Source organism: Ascaphus truei, chromosome 3 (assembly GCF_040206685.1).
Source record: "Ascaphus truei isolate aAscTru1 chromosome 3, aAscTru1.hap1, whole genome shotgun sequence".
Taxonomy (NCBI): Eukaryota; Metazoa; Chordata; class Amphibia; order Anura; family Ascaphidae; genus Ascaphus; species Ascaphus truei.
The window spans coordinates 221190708-221212796 of record NC_134485.1 but is presented as its reverse complement, the minus strand read 5'-3'; the positions used below and the strand labels follow the sequence as shown (position 1 = coordinate 221212796).

The window sequence follows — 22089 nt, the reverse complement described above, 5'->3', positions numbered from 1 at the left end:
TGCTCATCATGTGAATTAAAAAGTATCTTTTTTATGTTATAGTTGTGGATGAGGAAACAGACTCTGATGTATCGACACAAATTCTGGGCGAATTGCAAAATTATGAAATGCTTGAGGAGCCCCAACAACTTCAGTGTGTGGAGGAGCCCCAACATGAATATGCTGAGTCACTCCGGGAACTAGATGTGCCTGACCTCGATGACACTACACCCCAAGTGTTTGGCGAGGGTTACAATCGGGAACTGGATATAACAGATCCTGAAATTGAAGATGAGGTCAGTGAGCCTCTACAGCCAGGTCAAGGTGATAATATGTGTGCAGCTGAATTGGCATCCTTAAAATCTGCAGAGCAACTTTTTTTCAGAATTCAACAGGCTGTGGCAGCCAACCAGCAGCAAACAAATCGTACCATTTGTGAAGAACTGCTAAACATGCGAGGCATTTTCAACCAACAACTGGACACTCTCAAGGCTATTTCTAATAGTTTAACTATTATAGCACAATGTATGGCAATGCAAATGCCACAGCCAATGAAAATGCCACAGCCACAGCCAATGCAAATGCTACAGCCAATGCAAATGCCACATGCAATGTTCGAACCCCTGGCACAGGCCCTGGGACTGGCACACCCAATGCAAGTGCCATATCTCCATGAAATGGGAATGCCACAGCAGCCATATGTACACGCTGAAGCAGCGCCAATGCCACAGCAGCCATATGTACACGCTGAAGCAGCGCCAATGCCACAGCAGCCATATGTACACGCTAAAGCAGCGCCAATGCCACAGCAGCCATATGTACACGCTGAAGCAGCGCCAATGCCACAGCAGCCATATGTACATGCTGAAGCAGCGCCAATGCCACAGCAGCCATATGTACAAGCTGAAGCAGCGCCAATGCCACAGCAGCCATATGTACATGGTGAAGCACAACCAACCAGCCAAACAACTGCTGAGGCCCCACAAATGGCAGGTCTAGCCGAAATCGGTGACACACAAAGCCCTTCCACACCTACCCCTGACAATGCCACCAGACCAAGGCGTAGCACACGGTGTTCAACAAAAAAGTTGAACAAAAAATAGTCAATCAGATCTTATTCAATGTCCCATTACATATTCTTTGTGGCCATACAATATTTAAACATGCTGTCCCCTTAAATTATTCACTAAGCGTATACAAAATATCTATGATTTGCTCTATTCTTGTTAGTGCGAAGTTTATTATAAATACCTATAAGGGACTGCATGGTATGATATGTGTAATGAGAACAAAGAGTAATTAATCTCCGGATTTCAGCATGTCCTGATTAGGTCTAGTGTATATCCAAATATGATTTGTGCATTTTTTTTAGATAGTTCATGTATGACTGATAGCTTTTAAGTGTATACACAGCGAAGTGTTCAATGCTCCCTATTTGACACATTTAAGATTCACTTACTTAACAATTGTATCATGCTAAAGACACAATTTATGTCAAATAATTAAATTAACATTATGTCATATTTCATGTGCACATATGTGAACTAAACAGGATAGCGAGTCTCATGTCGACGCTAATTATGTTGACATGTGAAAGATGTAATTCTTCTGAACACACAGATAAACATTACAATTGTGGATTAACATTTTCCATATTTGCTAATACAAAATTATTAGGCAGAAATGTATTTCTCGGAGTTTCTGTTTAAAAAAATAGAATGTGGCGGAGAAATTTAGGCAGTAGCCTGAACACCTATATGTGGGAGAAGATATCATGGACACTTATTCCTTTGTGTAACGACCTTGGACCGTGTTGAACACATTCCCACCAATTTGATACTTTTGTACAGAACATTATTTGAAAGTAAGACTGTTTTATTTTACACCATTCCATGAGAAACATGCTCTTAGAAATGTCTACTCAAAAGAAACCTCTGTTTTGCTACGCCTATTTAATCTATTGCGCTATTCAATACCGAACACAGAGAAGAGCTACTGTATCGGACATATTTGAGCATATCTCATCAAATTATCCTTTTTATAAAAATCATCCAAAGCCGAAAGTTTGGCGAAATTCTATCAGACGAACTTTATCAACCAATGATTGTTTTATTTGGAACCCACCAACTGACGGAATCAGGGGTGGCTGTTGGGCAGTACATGAATCAAGTATGCGTATGTTTGCAAGTGGCAATTTAAGAAGAAGAGACCAAAATAGCAGACCCAACTACAATGATATAGGTGCCCGAAGCGGTGCCTTAAATGTTCAGCAAAATCTTTCGTATTTTCAACCGGAGGTGTACAACCTATACCACAACAATGCCGGAGCTAGCTATGATGCTAACATACATACTAACTACCTTTCTGAAGCAGATGAAATGCCACAAAGTAACTATCTGTATCCGCCTCAGTACATGACACAATATCCAAACTTTGACGGATCAAGCTGGAACACCAACGAGATGAACACACAGAACAACCAATTGATTGAAACCACCAGCTACCTCCAAAACACCACTTGCATGGCAGCTCCGAATATGAATGCTATATAATGCAGGTAACTATAAACGATTCACTTTGAACAATCAGTGATTCTCTTGTTTCACAATGACACGCATATGTGTTCCACCCATAACGCATGCGCGTACCATGGCTAAATGTGTTTTTTTTTTTCTATTTTTGTTTTACCTCTTCTCCGTTATGTGTTAATATTACAGATATCGCGTTTTGAAGCGCAACAGATGCCGGGACATCTTTGTGAAAGAAGGTAAGATACAGTTAACGAGATCCGTGCCAGATAGTTACATATTCAGGGCAATATCGCGTGCAATTCGAGGTTGTCCTGCGCATTCATAAAATGTCATGACACAAGGTGTACGCCCATGTGTTGTAAAGAAAAAAAGTTATGAGATTTGCAAAAAGAGTTCAAGAAATGGCATATGTGCAGAAATGGCGTAGATATTATTATGATTGGAGTACTTTGCGTATGGAAACATGAGGATATGTTAGATCCGCTAAATCTGTTAGTCAGTTATATACATTAGCATTAAAGCGCCAGAATCACTGCTAATATGTACCATTATCACGGCAAATGAATGTGGTGTTGCATTGTGTTTTGATAACTTTTGCAGTGATAGTATATGTGAGAGAATTTATATGTGTACAGGCATAGTGTTATTTAAAATTTGTGCTGAATTGCATATTTTTGGGACATAAGGTTAACAAGCTTTATTTGTAAGATCTTATATAATTAGAGTAAGATCAACATTTGTCGTAACACAACTGGTACAAAACAATAACACGTATGATGTGTGTTTAGATGCAGAATAACATTTGTTCTATAACATGTACATTTATAATTAACATTCCATATCTACTTCGACAGATGTTCACATCTCCATTCCAGTGCCATAAACAAATGTGAATGGAAGGATCCAAACACACCAGAAGTTACACCCTTGATATCCTGCAAACATCATGAAAACATGCATTTGTGTTTTTTGGAATTTACTTCATCTCATAGCATGAGTGATACCCTTAACTGTGTACGAGAATTTACTATTTAACAGGGGCAAAAATTTATATCATGTGTAATAGAATTAGTTTCACGAAACTAGGAACGTTACTTACAAAAATTACAACACATACAAATTACTTAGGTAACTTGTCACAACATTTTTGCATTGTGAACATAGTCTATGTGCATCATTTGAGTTCGAGATCATGTTCAACTACGGTGTGTGAAGAATTACACAATGTGTTATCCACTATATTTAATGTATTCATGAAACATCAACATGAGTAAATGTATCAAGCATTCACATGTTATATGACTATTGCAGTGTGTCAAATTAACATCCAAATAATGACATTATTGTTAGAGACACATACGACCTTAGAAATACAACATATGAACATGTAAGTAGCTCACACACCTGCAGGCATCAAGAAATAATGTATGTTGTAATTTTTAATTAAGTGTCATTTAGCCGATTGAAGTTCATAATGTGAACAATAAAAAGTTGAAACATATTTACAAACACAACTCTAAAAATTTGATGTGACTTTTTTTGGTGTATTTTGAAGTGACAAAGGTGATAAACATTGAATATGTCAATGTTCAGTACTTGGCAAGTCTAAGTCTAACAATAGAGGCATATTCATCTGTACTGCTATATGTCTTAACTTCTTGCACAACACTCTGCATTGCATGATGCACACAAAGGGTGGGTGACATGAATTTGAGATGGACAAATAAGTTAAACACTCACATACCGTGGTCACGTTAACTTGTGTGAATTCTTGCAACAATGGCCCTTCACATTCAGAGAGCAGGATCATATGATTTCATACACACAATAAAATGTGACACACATCACGAGATGAGGATAGATTGGCTTACATGAAAATAAGAATCTTACATGTCAATAAGAATCTTACATGTGAAATAAGTGTCGATGACAGTCTGGCGGGTCTCCATCCCACTGGATCCTCCTCTATATCTTGCCTAATGTTGGCAGGAAGATTATAACGTATTGCAATGTTGTGCAAAATGCAACAACAAATCACTATGTCGGCAACCTTCTGTGGCGAATACTGAAGCGCCCCCCCCAGATTTATCATACATCTAAAGCGACTTTTTAACACTCCAAATGTCCTCTCAATCACCGAACGTGTGTTCCTGTTACGGAAATTCCTCCCAACTTCACGTAGCGGGGTCAACGCAACATGTGTGCAATCTATAGCACCCATCACATTTAGTTACATAACAATTGGTGCTGCATTTTTCTTCACTATTTAACTATCTTATTAAATACAGAGAAAGCCTTTGATTAATTATATTGATAAGTTTAAAATGTTAAAAGCCTTTGGTCTGGAAGATAATCTTTTATAGTCGCTCCGCTCTTTAGACCAATCTCTCAGCCGGGTTCAACATGTAAGGTATTCTACCTGATCCCTTCCCAGTACCAAACGGGACACTGCAATGTTGGCCCCTCTCACCTTTTCTCCCAAGTACATACATTAGACGTAACCCGTGCATTGGTGGACTAAAATTAGGTTTGATCATATGCAAAGACATTAAAAACGTTATGAAAAACAAAGAGAAAGGAGCACTGACTTACAAATTCTAATAGTATAACTAGAGTGAAAATTCCTTGGCCAGTGGGTCACTATGTATACACAATTAATCTATGTAGGTGTAAGTTCCGTGTTTTAGTTCAATACATACATACATACATACATACATACATACATACATACATAAAAGTGACGAATATGTAAGTCCACTCTTTGAAAAAAATTGGAGGATTCCAAATGTTCCTTAATCTGTCTGCCGGAGCCAGACTCGGGGAGTGAAGATGCAAGTGAAGATGCAAGAAGAGTCCTCAGGCGCATGGATCATAGGAAAAACAAGGAAAAGCACATAGAAAAAGACAATAGTGTGATATCGTTTTTAATTTTTTCTTCTGATAATGGCCGAATAAATTGATGCACTTACATATATATAGTGTATATATATATATATATAGTATATATTACATATATATATATATATATATATATATATATATATAGTGACAGAAAACAGGGGATGGTAATAAATTCCATATATAGGGCTCCCAGGATACTGAACAGTTTCTATCCTGTTTGGCCTGGGAGTGCAGCCTCATAATACATGCACTCCATCTCACAGTTTGGCAAGTGCTGGAACTGAGGTATGAGGGATCCAGACCAGCGTTTGTCTGCTGCCTGATTTCTGTCACCTGTCCTGCTAGTTAGAGATCAGATATTTAAGACTGATTTCCTGGTTCCTCTCCCCTCTCCCCAAAAACCTGGAGAAAGGAAGTCTGCTGGAAGCAGAGAGGGGAAAAACATCTCCACCAAACAGGTTAAATCATTCTGTTCTTTTTTGTCTAAAACTGCAAAGTTTCTTATTTTGTTTTTGGAAGTGGAAAAGCCACTTCAACCCTGAGTCAGGGAAAACCTAAGTTAAGTTATTGTCAGGAATCTACTGCTGGCTTTGGCTGGAGCCCATACATCCGGAGCTTTGCAGGTTCCAGACAATTTATTCCCTGCTTCTGCAATCACCTGCCTCCTGCTGCCTTCTGTGCAGCTCTGGCCTGATTGGCCTCCTGTGCTATTTAGTGCCTGCCCCGCCCTCAGGAAGTTGCTGGACATAGACTTTGCAATCCAAGTTGCAAGTAACTGTGCTTGTCACAGACTCCGTGTTTGGCCTGCTGGGCTCCTTGTGCCTTGTATCTTGCTTCCAGTCCACGGCATCCCATGGCCTTCTTGCATAGCAGCCCCGGCGCTGCTTTCCTTGTTCCTGGCAGACTTCGCCTTCGCCGCGCTGTAACGGCTACGCTGGTTTCCCCAGCGTTTCCTGTGGCGTGTCTGCACCTCTGGTTCCTGCTTCCTCCAAGTGGAGTGTACTCCTGGCCTTTTCCTGACGCACTGCAGCACCTTCGCTGAAGCATATCCGCTGCAGTGGCTTCTTTCCAGGTTCTAGCCTCCTGTGCTGAAGTACCTTCACCCAAGATTTCCTGTTGATGACCTCGGCTTGTTTCCTCGACCACTGCTCCTGTGCCGCCTGCCTTGACCCCTGCCTGGATAACATTAACCCTACTTTCTCCAATCCTGACCTGGCTATGTCTGATTATGGAATCCGCACGCCGGACCTGACTCCGTGGCCTAAGGTCGGTGTTTATGCATCCCCACCTCAGCCCCGATATCAGTTTGTGGCAAGCACGTACGTTACAGTATGTCCAGCCCCACAAATTCGGACCCCGCTGAGGTGGGGTTATGCCGGTTCCCCTCTGAAAACCGGTCCCAGTCTGTAAACCAGCCTCTGTCTAAAGATCAGTATATATTTGAGAGACTGCCTCCGCCTGAAACCCAGTCCCTGTTTATTGGCCTAACCCCGTCTGAGAAACAACTCCGTAAAGAACTCCTGATTAAGGCCCAGCGCCTTAGAGAGCTAAAACAGACTATGATTTCCTATGTTCCTGCCCCTGGCTCCCCTGTGACCTGGGAAAACGCGAATCCTGTGAAACTGGCGCAGACTCAAAATATGTTTTATGAATTATCCCTATCTTTGGACCAGCACATAAGAGTGCAGGATCCTATCCTCGCCTGCGACGCTGTTATGGGACTGCTTCCCTGCGCTACCAGTCCTGTTGCTAAACCCTTGGGGTTTCCTCCTTCTCATGGAAATTACCAAGCTGATTTTGTTCCTCTTAAGCCTAAGGGAGAGTCTTCCATGGTCCCTAGCCCTGATTTAACCTCCCTGTCTTAAAGCCGGTCCCTGTCTGAAAGCCGATCCCTGTCTGAAAGCCGGTCCCTGTCTGAAAGCCGGTCCCTGTCTGAAAGTCGGTCCCGGTCTGAAAATCTGTCCCTGTCTGAAAATCTGTCCTAGTCTGAAAAACTTCCCCTTTCTGAGAACTGGTCCCTGTCTGAAAACCTGGCCCGGTCTAAAAGCCTGACCCTGTCTGGAATGCTGGCCCAGTCTGATAGATTCTCCCTAACCTTGGACCGACTCATGAAAAAGAATGACCAGTCCATGGACTCCCTCTCTGCTACGAGGCAGCACCTATGTGCTTCACGTCCTGCTACAGGACTCCTTGGGGTACCCCGATTTTCTTGGGATTCCCAAGCTGATGTTGCATGTCAGAAGTCTAAGGAGGAATTTTTCAAGTCACCAGTTTCAAACTCAAGTTCCCTTTCCTCTGACTCTAATGCTGTGCCTAATTTAACCCCTGCAAGTCAGCTCTGCGAAGCTCCCATTGCAAATTACTGTATTGCTCAAGCTACCGAGCCTGTTGGGATTTACTGCTTTCACCGCTCTGCCCTAACTAAAATTACCACTCCAGAGACCAGCGTTCCTGTCTCTAAAACCTTTGCAGCACCTAGTGTTACCCCTCCAATTTCTCAGAAAGTTGAAATCCCTGCCTGTGTCTCTAAATCTCTTTCCTTAGAGCCTTCCTTTCCTGCATTGACAGATCAGGTTTCCAAGTCAAAGTTTCCTTTTACTCCTTTCCCTGCAAAGTGCCAAATTCCTGTTATTGCATCTAATGATTCTCCAGCACCTCCTGTGTTAACCTGTACCCCTGTTAAAACCCCTGATGTACTAGCAGCCTTCCCTTTCTCTGATTCCCCTGTAGTATGTGATATGTCAAGCACTAATGTTAAAACTCATGCTTTAAACAGTACCCTCTCTATGTCTGAGTTTTCTGCCATTGCATCTAAAGCTCCAGTTTATGAGCCAATGTTATCTTTGTCAAAGTTTTGTAATCATGTTGTAGTACCTAGCAGTAACTCTCTCACGCCCAGTTCTGAAACCAGTGCACTTTTCTCTAAACCCTTTACAGGAGCAAGTGTAATCACTGCTGCCCCTCAGACATTTGAGATTTCTGCCTTTGACTCCAAGCCTGTCTCTTTAGAACCCCCCAAAGCATTTGCCTCTCCTTTTGCTGTTTCTCAATCTACCACTTCAGAGATCAGCCTTTCTGTTTCTGATTCTTTTGCAAATTCTCAGTTCCCTGTTACTGCGTCCCAGGATTTTCCAGCAGTTCCTGAGTTAATTTGTGAAAGTTCCAAAGCTCCTAATGAAAAAACATGTTTTCCTCCCTCTGCCTCTCATGTAGCATGTGATTTACCCGTCACAAAAACTCCTGCTGTAAGAGGTGTTTTTCCTGATGTACCTGCATGGTTAAGGCACCTAGCCCTGTTTCTAAGGTTCCTGCCATGAAGATACCCCCAGGTTCTGTTATGCCTATTGTTGTTCCCCAATTTTTCCCTTCAGAGACAAGCACAACTTCCTCTGATTCTACTGACGCATCTACTCTGCCCCTTGCTGTTTCACAGATATCCACTTCAGAGGCTAGCGCAATGCCTTCTGACAATCAAAATACATACTGTAGTTTGGCACTTGCTGCTTCTCAAGGACTCACTTCAGTGACCGGTGTACCTTTTTCGATTCCCCGTGCTCTGTCTAGGGAAGCCGCTGCTGTCTCTCAGACATGCATTTCTGGAACAAACAGACGCCTCACTGACTCTCCTGCACGTCCTGTTATAACCATGGATGATCCTAAGATTCTCACAGTAAAGCATCATCCTTCCCTCCCTACCCCCCCCCCCTCAGTACCTCATGTTACCTCTGAATCTGGGATTCCCACTCCTCAGGCAATACTGTCTCCCAGTGACTCCTCCACAGTATTTGAGGTACTCGCTTCTGACTGATTGACTGCTAATGCAAACTTAGGATTATCCCTCATGGAACTTTCTGTACTACCTCATGTGTTCTCTCTGGATTTCATGTTGTCATCGTCAAAGCCTGCAACGCTCCTATTGGACTTCCTTGCCTTGCCTGAGGTGCCCGTCCCTGCTTCTTGTGCTCTCACTCTGGGCACGGGCATGCTTCTCTCTGCTTTTTCCTTCGTAACTACTGCGTTCTATGTGGATCCCCAGACTTCAGACCTGATGTTCTCTAAACCTCACCTACCTAGGGGTGCTGACCCCCTATTGGTTGCAGTGCCACTGCTTTTCCGTTTGAAAAAAGTGCTCATTGACAAATGCCCTCGGCGCAGTTCTACAACTATACCCAGAGGGTTCAGAAATAATTCCATGTCGCCCAGACCTCTGAGGGATCCTATCTCTGCTCATCCAGAGGCCTCGCTTGAAGGGGGGGGGGGTAATGTCAGGAATACACTCCTGGCTTTGGCTGGAGCCCATCCATCCGGAGCTTTGCAGGTTCCAGACAATTTATTCCCTGCTTCTGTAATCACCTGCCTCCTGCTGCCTTCTGTGCAGCTCTGGCCTGATTGGCCTCCTGTGCTATTTAGTGCCTGCCCCGCCCTCAGGAAGTTGCTGGACATAGACTTTGCAATTCAAGTTGCAAGTAACTGTGCTTGTCACAGACTCCGTGTTTGGCATCCTTAGCTCCTTGTGCCTTGTATCCAGCTTCCAGTCCCCGGCATCCCAAGGCCTTCTTGCATAGCAGCCCCGGCACTGCTTTCCTTGTTCCTGGCAGACTTCACCTTCGCCGCGCTGTAGCGGTTACGCTGGTTTCCCCAGCGTTTCATGTGGCGTGTCTGCACCTCTGGTTCCTGCTGGACCTAAGGTCAGTGTTTATGCATCCCCACCTCAGCCCCGCGGTCCAGTATCAGTTTGTGGCAAGCACGTACGTTACAGTTATTGCTCAGGTGATCAGGTTTTGTTTTTCTGGTGTTTCTGTTGTATTCACTGTGGCAGTCTCAGTGCCTGGGACTGAATAAACCAGGCATAGCCTGTTTAAAGGAACATCACGTGACGCCTCGTCATTTAACCTACCCTAAAAGACCGTGTTCTAACAGTCCCGGACAGACGGCGGAGGCCCGGAGTAAGCCGTTTGTCACATATGGTGGAGAATGCGGGCAGAACACTAAAAGGTCTGCGGGTTAAAGAACTTTAACAAGAAAAAAAAAAGTTTTTTTCTCTCCTAACAAGATGGAAGACGTGGTAAGTGCGCTGGTACGCAATGTCGCTGCCCAGAAAGACGCGAATGAAATCCAGCAACAGCTGTTAATAAACCACCAACAGACGAATGCAGCCCTGCAAGAGGCTAATACAAACCAGCAACAGACGAATGCAGCCCTGCAAGAGGCGAATGCCGCTCTGCAAAACGCAAATGCAACCCACCAACAGCTGCTAATAGCCCAGCAAGAGATTAATGCAATCCAGCAACAGGCGAATGCAAACCAGCAAGAGACAAACCGCTTGCTGAGAGAGGAGCAACAACAGTTCGCCCAGGGTTTACAGCAGGAACACGAGATCCTGAGAGGGACTATCCTAAAGACTCCACTGGCAGAGGCAGCCACAGTCCCGAAAATGATCAGGGCAAGCCACTACCTTCAGAAGATGGGGCCCTCGGATGATGTTGAAACCTATCTTCTCATGTTTGAACGCACGGCACAGAGAGAGGGATGGCCAGAAGCTGAGTGGGCCAGTCTAATCACACCCTTCTTAAGCGGCGAACCCCAGAAGGCTTACTTTGATCTAGAGCCAGCCGAAGCTAACGTCTATGCAAAATTGAAGTTCGAGATCCTCGCCCGCCTCGGCGTAATCACGGCTGTTCGTGCCCAAAGGTTCCACGCATGGTCCTTCATGTTGGATAAAGCCACCTGAAGCCAGATGTATGACCTCATCCACCTCGCTCGGAAGTGGCTACAACCCGAGATCAACTCAGCAAGCCACATCGTGGAACGGTTGGTCATGGACCAGTTCTTGAGGAAACTTCTCTCTGCCCTACGCCGTTGGGTCAGTCAGAGTGACCCCCACAATGCAGACGAGCTGGTGGCCCTCGTAGAAAGGTACAATGCAGCAGAAGAGCACCTGCAACCCATAGTCATGGAGCATCCCCACTACCCAAGGTTCCAGGACTCTTCCAGAGATGGTAAAATGGTACCAGGGTTAAGGGGGGCTGAAGAGCGATGACCGCCTTCACACAGCACCAGCAACAGTGGCTCGCATACTAAGGGCAACAGCCAACATGGGGAGCCGAAAAAGGGCTCTAAGTGGGACACAGACTATGTACCTAAATGTGTAAATTGTTATGAGAGGGGCCACACCGCGAAAGTCTGCCCACTAAATACTGAACCAATGCAATGCAACAGCGTTGAACCTTATTCGCTGTGGTCCCAATGTATGGGCCCTAGCCCAGAGGACCCCTTGAATAACCATCTGTGGGCATTTGTAAAGGTTAATGGTAGGAGGGTTCGGGCACTTCTTGACTCTGGGAGCATGGTCACACTAGTGTCCGAATACCTGTTGCCCATTGAGAAAAAACAGGTAAACAGTTCACAAAGAGTGGCAATTTGTTGTATACATGGGGATAATCACGAATATTCCACTGTTGATATTCTTATTGAAACAGAGTTTGGTTCTTTAGATTTCAAAGTGGATATAGTACCCAAACTGGCACATGATGTGTTAATAGGGACCGACTTTCCCCATTTTCTAAAAATGTGGTCCTCCTCTAAGAATAGCGCCCAGAGTTCAATAGCGGACCATAATGAAGTAACAGAAGAAACAAACCCTTTCCCTTTCTCAGAAATAGAGGTTGACGAGGGCACAAATATGAAGGGGAAAGAGGATGAGTGCTGTAAAATCCCCTTCTCCATGGCTACCTTGGTAGGGAATACCCCAAATCAAGATGTTGAACAGGCACTTACCACCCCAGAACAGGATAAGACCTTCGCTGACCTAGAGGTCAGTCCTGGGAGTTTTAAGAAGGCCCAGTGGGAAGACCCCACATTAGCGGAAGCAAGGGGGAATATACGGGACCAGAATAGTACTCCTGGCCAACCAGATAGGTCACTTGCCTACCCCTACTTCGAGGTAGAGAATGATCTAGTATATCGGGTTGATAAAAGGAAATCAATTATAACTAAACAATTGTTGGTACCACGGACATTCCGTAATGTAGTATTACACCTCGCACATAGTCACCCATTGGGGGGACACCTAGGGGTGGAAAAGACAAAAGAAAAGGTTCTCCGAAGCTTCTATTGGCCTGGGGTTCTGGCAGAAATTACAAATTATTGCTCCTCATGCCCAGAATGTCAGATCACCGCCCCGTTCAAAGCGTATCGTAGCCCATTGGTACCCCTTCCCATAATAGATGTACCATTTGACCGGATTGCTATGGACCTAGTAGGACCCCTAATAAAGTCTGCTAGGAGACATCAGCATATATTGGTAAAATTCGATTATGCCACCCGATATCCGGAGGCAGTTCCCCTACGTAGCACCTCTGCTACAAACATAGCAAAAGAGTTAATAGTTCTGTTTACCCGGGTCGGAATTCCTAAAGAGATCTTAACTGACCAGGGAACACCATTTATGTCCCAAGTAACAAAAGAGCTATGTAAACTCCTAAAAATCAAGCATCTCAGAACCTCAGTCTATCATTCACAAACAGATGGTTTAGTGGAACGGTTCAATAAAACCTTAAAGAGCATGTTATGCCGGGCGGTCGATAAGGATGAGAAAAACTGGGATTGTTTGTTACCATACCTGTTATTTGCCATTAGGGAAGTTTCCCAATCATCCACAGGCTTCTCCCTATTTGAACTATTGTATGGCCGACACCCAAGGGGCTTACTGGATATAGCCAAAGAGACTTGGGAACACAAGGTTACCCCTTACAGAAGTATAATAGATCATGTTGCCCAGATGCAGGACCGCATAGCTGTAGTCCTACCTATAGTGAAGGAACACATGGAAAAAGCTCAAGAGGCCCAGAGGAATACGTATAATAAGGGTGCTAGGGTCAGAATTTTTTTCCAGGCGATAGGGTACTAGTTCTGGTTCCCACCGTGGAGAGTAAATTCCTTGCTAAATGGCATGGGCCATATGAGGTCTTGGAAAGAGTGGGAGAAGTAAATTATAAGGTGAGACAGCCAGGTAGGAGGAAACCTGAGCAAATTTACCATATAAACCATATAAACCTCTCATATCCACCACCAGCTTAAGTTCTTTCAAATCTAAGGCTGTCTCACACTTTAATCTGATCTGTAACTGTTTCATACGCTCATAATATATATTTTCTTTAACTGTGCACGCAATGTCTTGTATATAATGTATACCATGTTCATTTATGTAACTGTACTTGTAACCATGTATTATTTGTTTTACTCTGTGCCCAGGACATACTTGAAAACGAGAGGTAACTCTCAATGTATTACTTCCTGGTAAAATATTTTATAAATAAATAAATACTTAAGCCCGGGAAAGATAGAGAGGTCTTGTTAACCCTAGTACCCCCAGGTCCGTCAGAGAATCGAGAAACTGACCCAGAGGTTAGCATAGCTGAAACCCTGTCTGTTCATCAGAAATGAGAGGTCCAGAATATACTGTAGTGAGAAGAAACAAAGAAGTCTTCTCTACACAGCCAGGTAGAACTAGCGTAATTGAACATGACCTTGTCTCTGAACCGGGGGTCCGAGGTAACCTTAAACTGTACCTTATTCCCAGAGGCCAAAAGAGAGGCTATAAGTTTAGAGGTTAAAAAAATGCTAAAACTAGGCGTAATTGAGGAATCCCAAAGTGGGTGGAACAGCCCTATAGTTTTAGTCCCAAAGCCAGACAGTACAACAAGGTTTTGCAATGACTACCGTAAACTAAACGCTGTGTCAAAATTTGATACTTATCCTATGCCCAGGGTTGATAAACTGGTAGAGAGACTGGGCAAAGCCCAATATCTCACGACCCTAGACCTAAAAAAAGGGTACTGGCAGGTTCCACTCACAGAAAAGGCAAAAGAAAAGACAGCCTTCTCAACCCCAGACGGCCTCTTTCAGTATAGGGTGCTGCCGCCACATTCCAAAGAATAACAAGAAAAACAAAAAAAATGTAAAAGCGCCGTATGGGATGTTAGTGTGAATATGGGCACCGAAGCAAAAAATAAAAACAAAAAACAAAAAATCATGTGACATGAACCAGTCCGGTGCAAATAAGGGTTTGCTAAGAATAAATGTATGTATAAATGAAATTAAGATAATCACAACCCGGTGGTAGATGCAGCTTCTTGTAGTAGGGAACCCCCAGTCCCTAATGTGAACGTGACAACAGAAAGTAGAAAGTGAAAAGCGCAGTCAATGGGGGTTGTGATTAAACTAATGTTCTTTATTGAATAAACTTGTCCCAGGGAAATCCCTCTAGGACAACAATGATAAAAAGTCAATACATGAATGGTAATAAAAATAGTGCAAATAGAGTGGGTATACGGTAACACTTGGTTGGTCTCCAGGGGATAGAAAATGGGAGTAGCCCGATGGATAGTCTTAATCCTGTAAATTGTGCACTGCCCGGGCAGGTATTAATGAAGAGGGGTACCCCAGGGTTGAGACAATGTTTGAATACGCTCACCCTTTTTGGTACTACAGCTCCTTGACGGTCTTGTTTTCCCTCCGGTCACGAAAACCGCTCCGGTGCACACAGCTTGAATGTGCTGCAACTCGCGATATCACGCAGCCCTCCGGGTGTCCGGGTCTGATGTCACTTCCGGCTGTGACGCACAGACCCTTCCCGGTAGTCTCTGGGCTCCGTTTCTCTGCGCTCCTCCTCCTGATGGTTACCAATGACCAAAGAGACAGCCCAGCAAGTGGTAATGTCCGCTCCTCTCAAACGCACTGATGGCAAGCAAACACCCTATTGCTCCTCCTCCTACGCGTTTCACCAAAAGGCTTCGTCAGGGATAACGTCACACCATGCGCCTTCATAATTTATAGCAGAGTTAATTACAATTAATTTAGTGCCCAATTAGTGGCTCATTCATCTTTGACATAAATTCAAATGAGTCCACTATTAGAACAGAATGGTGCAAACAGTATATATGGCTGGTTCATGTCACAAAACGAAAAAACACACACACAATGATTATACAAAATACTAGATATCTTTAAAGTTATAAAACATACAGAACACCTACAAGCTCAAATTGAACCCCCAAAATACCCACAACATATATATAAGCATATAAGTTTCACAGAGGAGTGCTACTGAGCATGGCAATTTATATTTAAAACCAGAGACATAACATAAAACACAGACAAAGCTCAGTGCACATCCAGAAAAACTTATATACGGTACAGTGCCTAAATATTCATGTATAAATAACTAATAAATAAAATGGTCTTTTAGTTTAACATTTTGGCCAAATTGTTGTAAGCCCTTGAGCCAAACTTCACGGCAGACCACGTTCAAGGGTCTCTACACTAATATAAATTCTTAATAACCTGTGCATTGCCAGGAGGAATGATTTATAATAAATCTGTCAATATGAGTTGCAAGAGTTAAACAATTTGTACGCCCACATTTATAGCAGCCACCTGGGCAAGATGGTAACTTAATATCTTAATATCATTACTGAAGATCCTCACAAAACATTGGGGGATCATATTAAATGATCCAATTATAGGTAAGACATTACAAAACAGACCAGGGATTGTTTTTAGAAAAGCACGAAACCTTAAGAATGTTTTAGCCCCTACAATTTTAAAACAAAACAAAATCAAACTGAATGCAACAGGAACTGAACAAACCACATGGTTACCATCTTGCCCAGGTGGCTGCTATAAATGTGGGCGTACAAATTTTTTAACCTGCAAACACATTAAAAACAAGTGTACTGAATATACATCCAATGTCACGGGAGAAAAATTCAGAATAAAGCAGTTTATCAACTGTAATACAACATACGTTGTCTATCTACTGAGTTGTCCATGTGGCCTTCATTATATAGGCCGCACGAAGAGAAGTCTAAAGGAACGTTTTACTGAGCATAGGAGAAATATTTTAAAAGGTTTCCTTGGACATGGGGTTTCTCGCCATTTTTTATTAGCTCATAATAAAGATATAGGAGGATTATCAATTGTGGGCATTGAACACATTAGTCAAACAACCTTGAGTGGTGACAGACTTCTAAAACTTAGGAAACAAGAGACCTACTGAATATTTAAACTACAAACGATGAGTCCAGTAGGTCTAAATGAAGAGTTGGACCTTTTAGCTTTTCATTAGTTGATGCCTGTCACCAATACCTGTAAATGTTAAAAAAGTTAAAAAAGATAATAAATAAGATAATAATAGAAAAGTAAAAAAGTTGAATCACTTTTATTCTTTATCCATCAATGAATTTTATACATTTAAAATCTTTTTTTATTATCTATATTTTGTATTGACCAATTGTATTTATGTGAGTTAGCACTCTATTTGAAAATGTTTGTAGGTTAAGTATGTACCTTCAATTATTTAGCTTTAACAATAATGAACAATATATATAAATGTTTCAGAATGATCCAGTCCAATCAACGTGTGTAGGAATATATTCTATGTATCAATCTATTTAGCTAACAAGTTATTTGGTTTTTGAAAATGTCTGAGGAATATTTAATGTGTTGTAATTATTTAGTTATTATATAAAAATAAAAATAAATATATGCACATAAATTAATTATAAAAACAAATACCATCTACCACTGAATTCTAGTGTTTAACATTGACCACCATAAACTAATTTATGTAGGAATGTATTTATTTCATTTATTGTATCATTCTTTGTGAAACATCAATTTTAAAATTAATTTAATCAAAATATATATTTTTAATATATTATTATTAACTTTAAAGATATCTAGTATTTTGTATAATCATTGTGTGTGTGTTTTTTCGTTTTGTGACATGAACCAGCCATATATACTGTTTGCACCATTCTGTTCTAATAGTGGACTCATTTGAATTTATGTCAAAGATGAATGAGCCACTAATTGGGCACTAAATTAATTGTAATTAACTCTGCTATAAATTATGAAGGCGCATGGTGTGACGTTATCCCTGACGAAGCCTTTTGGTGAAACGCGTAGGAGGAGGAGCAATAGGGTGTTTGCTTGCCATCAGTGCGTTTGAGAGGAGCGGACATTACCACTTGCTGGGCTGTCTATTTGGTCATTGGTAACCATCAGGAGGAGGAGCGCAGAGAAACGGAGCCCAGAGACTACCGGGAAGGGTCTGTGCGTCACAGCCGGAAGTGACATCAGACCCGGACACCCGGAGGGCTGCGTGATATCGCGAGTTGCAGCACATTCAAGCTGTGTGCACCAGAGCGGTTTTCGTGACCGGAGGGAAAACAAGACCGTCAAGGAGATGTAGTACCAAAAAGGGTGAGCGTATTCAAACATTGTCTCAACCCTGGGGTACCCCTCTTCATTAATACCTGCCCGGGCAGTGCACAATCTACAGGATTAAGACTATCCATCGGGCTACTCCCGTTTTCTATCCCCTGGAGACCAACCAAGTGTTACCGTATACCCACTCTATTTGCACTATTTTTATTACCATTCATGTATTGACTTTTTATCATTGTTGTCCTAGAGGGATTTCCCTGGGACAAGTTTATTCAATAAAGAACATTAGTTTAATCACAACCCCCATTAACTGCGCTTCTCACTTTCTACTTTCTGTTGTCACATTCCAAAGAATGATGGATAAAATTTTAAAACCACATGCTCGGTATGCTGCCGCCTACCTGGATGATGTGGTAATCCATAGTGAAGATTGGCAATCCCACCTTCCAAAGGTCCAAGCTGTGCTTGACGCAGTTCGGTCTGCTGGACTAACTGCTAACCCCGCTAAATGCACTATTGGTCTGGAGGAGGCCAAGTATCTGGGGTATTCTATTGGCAGAGGTTTACTCAAACCCCAAACACTCAAAGTAGAGGCGATACAAAATTGGCCAAGGCCAATTACAAAAAAACAAGTAAGGACCTTTTTGGGATTAATTGGTTACTATAGAAGGTTTATTCCCAATTTTGCAACTAAGGCAACCCCACTAACCGACCTCACAAAAGCAAGAGGGCCGCTAATGGTAAAGTGGTCCCCCAAAACCGAACAGGCCTTTAGAAGCCTGAAAGAAGCTCTCTGTGCCCAACCAGTGTTGGTCACACCTGACTTCTCTAAAGAATGTTTTGTCCAAACCGACGCATCTGAGGTAGGGCTGGGGGCTGTACTCTCCCAGGAGTCTCAAGGTGAGGAGCACCCCATCCTTTATTTAAGTAGGAAACTAAATCCCCAGGAGAAAAATTACTCCATAGTCGAGAGAGTGTCTCGCAATAAAGTGGGCTGTAGAGACGCTCAAATACTATCTGTTGGGGAGAAAATTCCGGTTGGTCACAGATCATGCACCCTTCACCTGGATGTGTCAAAACAGAGAGAAGAATGCTAGAGTGACCAGGTGGTTCCTAAGCCTACAACCCTTTAAATTTTCTGTGGAACACAGGTCAGGGCACAAACATGGTAATGCTGACGGGTTGTCAAGGATGCACTCCCTAATATCCATGGTCGCTCATCCCTCGAGGTCTGAGCTGGGGGGAGGATATGTGACAGAAACCAGAGGACGGTAATAAATTCCATATATAGGGCTCCCAGGATACTGAATAGTTTCTATCCTGTTTGGCCTGGGAGTGCAGCCTCCTAATACATGCACTCCATCCCACAGTTTGGCAAGTGCTGGAACTGAGGGATGAGGGATCCAGACCAGAGTTTGTCTCTGCCTGATTTTTGTCACTTGTCCTGCTAGTTGGAGATCAGGTATTTAAGACTGATTTCCTGGTTCCTCTCCCCTCTCCCCAAGAGCCTGGAGACAGGATGTCTGCTGGAAGCAGAGAGGGGTAAAGCCTCTCCCAAAACAGGTTAAATCATTCTGTTTTTTTTTTGTCTAAAACTGCAAAGTTCCTTATTTTGTTCTTGGAAGTGGAAAAGTCACTTCAACCCTGAGTCAGGGACAACCTAAGTTAAGTTATTGCTCAGGTGAGCAGGTTTTGTTTTGCTGGTGTTTCTGTTGTATGCACTGTGGCAGTCTCAGTGCCTTGGACTGAATAAACCAGGCATATCCTGTTTAAAGAAACAGCACGTGACGCCTCGTCATTTAACCTACCCTAAAAGACCGTGTTCTAACAGTCCCGGACAGACGGCGGAGACCTGGAGTAAGCCGTTTGTCACAATATAGATATATATATATATTATCGGAATATTTTGAAACCATAAGCTTATTCTTATTGAGAGCCTTTCAAAAAAAGATATATGAAAAAACCATAGAGTTTTTATTAAAAATCAGAATAAAGTTAAGTGATATAAGCTTTTCTTCAGCTTTCGGGATCGTGATGTTTAAGGCCTCTGATTTCGTTTGGTTGATCTTGAACCCTGATATTTTGTTAAATTTATCCAGCAAGCTAAAGAGATTGGGGAGAGAGGTGAGGGGTTTGGGCAAAACCAAAAGGACATCGTCTGCATAGAGGGCAATTTTGTGAACTTGGGATTCAATTTCAATCCCTGAAATATCCGGATTTTCCCTGACTTGAGCCGCGAGTGGCTCCATACACATGGCAAAGAGCAGGGGAGATAGGGGGCAACCCTGTCTTGTTCCACTCCTGATCTTGAAAGGATCCGAGGGGAAACCTTGATGGATAACTCTAGCTGTTGGGTCTGCATAGAGCGCCATTATGGCTGTGATTAAGTGACCATCGAATCCAAATGCTCCAAGAGTATCTTTCAAGTATGCCCAGTCGATCCTATCAAACGCCTTTTCGGCATCTAGACTTAACGTCATAACTTTTACTTTGTTGGAATTGGCTAGATCTGACTCCTGACGAATCTGCCATGCCAGCGAAACACGTAGAGTGAACCAGCAGCAACCCAGAATGTGCCCCCCATGCCCTAGAACCTGTGTGGACCCATTTAAAGATCGATCGCGTAACCGGAAGTGACGCGATGGGCCGGACCAGAAGTGACGCGACGCGATCCCGGGAGAGGGGTAGATGGTGTATACTGCTGCTGCGCTTTGATTTTTATGTGTCTATGCACATGGTGCTAATGGCTTGATCCACTGACACCAGGGAGAGTACTCTAAGCAAGACCCCCCTGCAAACTACAGAGTCTTCAGATTGTCTTCCAATGCTGTATTTTAACTGGGAGAATGTGAGTTCTTAATCTCGATCCCCATACATATTGCCACAGGTGTTTGGACATATTACACGATTATATATTCTCTTCCTTTCATATGGTGAAAATCTGCGCTCCCCACAAGCTTCTTCCAAACAGTCAAGAGAGGAGAAACTGGATCTTCTCCTAAGAGGGTTGAGCAGCAAATTTTACTATCACTATTTTTGAGCACTGTTGATATCAATCACTATATATTTATATTTATCACTATATTTATATATTTATTTATCACACCTTTCATGGAAAGCGCCTCACAATTTTTGTTTTACCCTCTACACCGTTGCCAGAAAAATACATAGCAAAATACAATCTAATGTCCCCTAGCCCCTTAATCACCTTAGCGATTAATAACCGCGAAAGTAATTAAGGAGTTAACCCACCCTCTGCCATTACCCACCCAGGAGGCCTAACCATCCTCCCCAGGCAACTATTCCCACCCTTCACCCATTCATTTGTACAGTGGGTACATCATGCCCATATAATATTGGGCATGATTAACCAATATACCAAAAATGGGTAAGGATTAAAAATCTAGGCCCAAATAAAAAACATTGCATTGCCAAATCAAACACAGTACATTGCAAAATCAAATACAGAACATATAAAAACAAATACAGCACATATCAAACTAAAACACAGCACATAGCAAACTTAAACACAGCACATAGCAAAATAAAACACAGCACACAGCAAAATAAAACACAGGAAATAGCCAATTAAATAGATAACAAATGCCAATCAAACAATTGAATGGCCCAGTGAGTCATTTAACACTAGGTGGCCTTAAATGAGTCAATGCTCAACCTAAAAGAAACAATTATAAACAAGATCCAATGCATTCCAAAGAATCAGAAAATAAAAACAAATCAAGAAGTAAACAGAAAAAAATACCAACAACAAAATAATCCAATCCAATCCAAAATAAATTCCACAATTCACAATGAAAACACCAAAACCAAACCATTATGAAATAAATGAAAGCTCAAAGTAACCACCAGCAGCCAAAATCTAACTACCAAAAAGAAACCACGATTACAAAGCAAGCACCCCCCCCTGAAATAAACTATTTAAAATACCACTAAAAAATAGTTCATACTAATTAAAAATAAAAATTAAATTGCACCAACATTTCTAAACAAACAAGCAAAATACATTTAAAATACATAAAAACAAGCATTTGCAAAAACAACCATTGATTGTCCCTGTATATATGTATATCCATAGATAGACATACATAAATACTGTGGCAATAAATGGGCATCAAAAAATAATTCAATCACAATAAAAAAAAATAATCAAAAACCTGTAAAAGAAAATGAACATACATTTAATTGTTTTACTTACCTTTAGATGACTTCACCCTCCGAATCCGAGGGACACTGCATGGTCACGAACCAATCCACGAACTGGAACCAGGTAAAAAAAATCCCAAGTCTTTATCTTCTTTCTTTTTCTTCTTCTGTAAATTTGTAATCCAATTCGTCACTTTCTTGGGTCTTCTGGGGTCTTCATCTGTATCTTCTTCTTCATCTGTATCTTCGTCCGGCACGCCCTTGTCCTCCTCTTCGTGCAGGA

At 42.3% G+C, this 22089-nt stretch overlaps 1 protein-coding gene across 1 annotated transcript; it reads left to right on the top strand.

Annotated features, from left to right (window-relative positions):
• The first annotated feature begins 33 nt into the window (after positions 1 to 33).
• On the top strand, positions 34 to 3965 carry LOC142491021 (uncharacterized). The gene is made up of 3 exons (XM_075593360.1): positions 34 to 2536; positions 2697 to 2746; positions 3365 to 3965. The coding sequence occupies exon 1, from the start codon at positions 108 to 110 to the stop codon at positions 1080 to 1082; it is 975 nt and encodes a 324-aa protein (XP_075449475.1). The 5' UTR covers positions 34 to 107; the 3' UTR covers positions 1083 to 2536; positions 2697 to 2746; positions 3365 to 3965.
• The last annotated feature ends 18124 nt before the right edge of the window (positions 3966 to 22089 follow it).

Excerpts from the sequence above, each read along its gene's own strand:
- LOC142491021 (XM_075593360.1), top strand. The coding sequence starts at position 108 with ATGCTTGAGGAGCCCCAACAACTTCAGTGTGTGGAGGAGCCCCAACAT.